The sequence below is a fragment of the Apis dorsata genome, unplaced genomic scaffold (genome assembly GCF_000469605.1).
Source record: "Apis dorsata unplaced genomic scaffold, Apis dorsata 1.3 scaffold_99, whole genome shotgun sequence".
NCBI lineage: Eukaryota > Metazoa > Arthropoda > Insecta > Hymenoptera > Apidae > Apis > Apis dorsata.
Window position 1 is genome coordinate 1,977,532 of NW_006263397.1, and position 3,689 is coordinate 1,981,220.

At 24.9% G+C, this 3,689-nt stretch overlaps 2 protein-coding genes across 2 annotated transcripts in view; one reads left to right on the forward strand and one right to left on the reverse strand.

Moving 5' to 3' along the window:
* LOC102678710 (protein zwilch homolog) overlaps positions 1-481 on the reverse strand; it is a 3,410-nt gene extending 2,929 nt beyond the window's left edge. The window contains exons 1-2 of the mRNA XM_006612211.2: positions 235-481; positions 111-165 (exon numbers count right to left, since the gene is read on the reverse strand). Of these exons, the coding sequence (XP_006612274.1) occupies positions 111-165; positions 235-357 (178 nt within the window). The 5' untranslated portion in view covers positions 358-481. The remainder of the gene's footprint in view (positions 1-110; positions 166-234) is intronic.
* Positions 482-705: 224 nt separating this feature from the next.
* Positions 706-3,089, forward strand: LOC102679730 (leucine-rich repeat protein soc-2 homolog). The gene has a single exon (XM_006612218.2). It carries the CDS (start codon positions 882-884, stop codon positions 2,712-2,714), a length of 1,833 nt encoding a protein of 610 aa, XP_006612281.1. The 5' UTR covers positions 706-881; the 3' UTR covers positions 2,715-3,089.
* Positions 3,090-3,689: the final 600 nt, after the last annotated feature.

Sequence of the window (3,689 nt, forward strand, 5' to 3'; positions counted from 1 at the left end):
AATTAAATTAAGTAATATATGAACTTTTATTATTATACGTATATATATTTTTTTATCATACATATAAACTACTATACGAATAAAAAAAATTATTTATATAAAAAACTTACGATTTGATTGATCAGCATCGGTGAATTCTGAACAATTATCAATAGATTTACAAGCCTGATAAATAATAAAAGAGCATTTAATAAAATAAAATTTTTTTAAAAAAATTATAAATGTATAACATACTTCTTTATATAAAATAACATACGGCGTATTTTTGAATTGTGGAAAAATTCGAGTTACATATGATAAACAAATTTTATCTATTTTTATAGATGGATCCAATATTTTTCGCAATGATTCAAACATTATGAAAATTATTTAGAATTTATATTATAAAACTACGACTTATCTTATAGAATTCTTTCAAAATACATATTTGAATTAAAGTTATTTAATTAAAAACGTTACTTAAAATATTGTGTTCAAAAATGCATCATAATATGATTTAAACTATAAATAAATATGTTATTTAATACTATAAATTCTAAATTTCAATATTTAAAACTTGATATTAAAATAATTTTAAAATTTAATATATTAACATAAATTTATATATTATGAATATAATCAAAAACATATATACATTTGGTAAAAAATATATATATATAATAATATATTATGTATTCAAAGATAATTTTTAGTTGATTTTTGGAACAGTACTGAATATTCGTAGGTTTCGTCTTCAGACAGTTTCGAGTTTGCGCTACTCGCAGTGGAAGACATCGATATGTCAATACTTCTACGGTACGAAATCTTTAAAGAAAGTATGATGTCGTAAAAATACAAAAATATATTCAAAAAATAATCGTAGTTACGATAGTGATTAGGTTATGAAAAAGTCGAACAAATATTGGACAGGTGTGGGTAACATTTCAACAGTGTGTTTGTCCGAAGTAAAGAGGGACCGTGAGGACCTCGAAGACAATCTTCCGACTTTTTACATGAAGGAACAAGATATTCCTGAATATCTTGAAGGCTGTGGTTTAACCACCTGTACAGCCGGCGACATGCCTGAGGATGTAGACGTTCTACGGGATAATAAAGAGCACGCAAAAGAAAAAAAATTATCATCTGCGTCCATAGCAGGACCTGATACCAAAAAAACAGTAACTGTCAAACATCCCGAATCAAATAAACCGAAACCAACTACAAAAAAAGGCAAACCGATACAAGCAGATTTAGATGTTTCTAAAGAATTTACAAGATGTAAAGAAGAATGCTTAGAGCGACTGGATTTAAGTAAATCTAACATTACTCATTTACCAAGTACAGTACGGGATTTGACGCATTTAATCGAGTTTTATCTATATGGTAATAAACTCGTAACATTACCGCCAGAAATCGGTTGTCTTGGAAATTTGGAAACATTAGCTTTGAGTGAAAATTCTCTAACAAGTTTACCAAATACATTAGAGAATTTGAAATCTTTAAGAGTTCTTGATTTAAGGCATAATAAGTTGAGTGAAATACCTGATGTTGTGTACAAGTTGACGAATCTCACAACTTTATTTTTACGCTTTAATCGAGTTCGATATGTAAGTGATAATATACGCAATTTGACAAATTTGACAATGCTAAGTTTGAGAGAAAATAAAATCAGAGAACTTCCAGCTGGTATTGGCAAATTAATCAATTTGATAACATTTGATGTTTCTCATAATCATTTGGAACATTTACCTGAAGAAATTGGAAATTGTGTCCAGTTATCTACACTTGATTTGCAACATAATGAGCTTTTGGATATTCCAGATACAATTGGAAATTTAATCTCATTAACAAGATTAGGACTCAGATATAATAGATTAACTAATATTCCAAAGTCCTTAGCAAATTGTAAATTAATGGATGAATTTAGTGTAGAAGGAAATCAAGTATCTCAATTACCAGATGGACTACTTGCAAGTCTCTCTGATTTAACAACAATCACATTATCTAGGAATGCTTTTACTGCATATCCATCAGGAGGACCAGCTCAGTTTACAAATGTTTATTCTATTAATCTTGAACATAACAAAATAGATAAAATACCATATGGTATTTTTTCTAGAGCAAAGAATCTTGCAAAGTTAAATATGAAAGAAAATCAATTAACTGCTTTACCATTAGATATTGGTACATGGATCAATATGGTTGAATTAAATTTGGGTACAAATCAACTTACAAAAATTCCTGATGATATTCAATGCCTTCAAAATTTAGAAGTTTTAATATTATCTAATAATTTACTAAAACGTATTCCTGCCAGCATAGCAAATTTACGTAAACTCAGAGTGTTAGATCTTGAAGAGAATAAAATTGAATCTTTACCAAATGAAATTGGTTTTCTAAGAGACTTGCAGAAATTAATTTTACAATCCAATCAAGTTACTTCTTTACCAAGAGCAATTGGACATTTAACAAATTTAACTTATTTAAGTGTTGGAGAAAATAATCTAAACTATTTACCTGAAGAAATTGGTACATTAGAAAATTTAGATTCACTTTATGTAAATGATAATGCTAATTTACACAATTTACCATTTGAATTAGCTCTATGCACAAATCTCAGTATTATGTCAATTGAAAATTGTCCACTTTCTCAAATACCACCAGAAATAGTTGCAGGAGGACCTTCCTTAGTAATTCAGTTTTTAAAAATGCAAGGACCCTATCGATCCATGTAACAAAATTAAAAAAATTATTTTATGACTTAGATGTCGATTCTTAATAAGAGTGATACAGAAATGATATTTGATATCAATATTTATTAATATTAAATTTTCACTGTAATGATCTCACATCAATAAAAATTATATAAATATAAATATATAATATGAAAAAAATGTGCATATATTTATATTCTCATAAGGTGAACTATAAATAATCATATATCTGCGATACATTTTCAATGATACATGAGAAAAGAAACATATATATATAAATATATTGTAATTGTAATTATAAAATTGGTGCTTGAAAATATGCACAACAAGTAATAAAACTTACAAGAAAATGAAGTCATAATAAAATATTTTAGATACAATAAAAAAAACATTACATTCATATTTTATTAATATGATATAATTTATGATATTTTATTCATTTATTTTATCTGTTTTATATATATTATTTAGTAATCTTATAAAATGTAATATATCTTAATTTTCATGCAATATATTGTTTTACTATTGTATATTATAATTCTATATTACAATTATTTTATAATTTGATAACTTGATAATATTTATGCCATAACAAATTCATTGAATTTACAGATTTATTACATAGATACCTGAAAATATTCTTAAATATATAGTTATTATTTTCAGGATATAAATATTATAAATTATATATATATATATATATGGAATGAATAATAAATTATTCAACTGAAGAAATACAATTAAGAATCGGCATCAACAATTTTACATTTCAGTTACTGCTATTCATTGCCATATAAACAAAATATTTTGATGATAAAATTAAACTAATTTTTAAAATAATAAGTTTACCTTGTAATATAGTATGAAAGTATATTTTATTAGTTATTTCATATTACATTATCATTATAAAAGCTTCAATTATAAGAAATTTTATAAGAAACTATTCTTCCAGAAAAAATATCTATTTATATAATTTAACACATACTATAATGAATA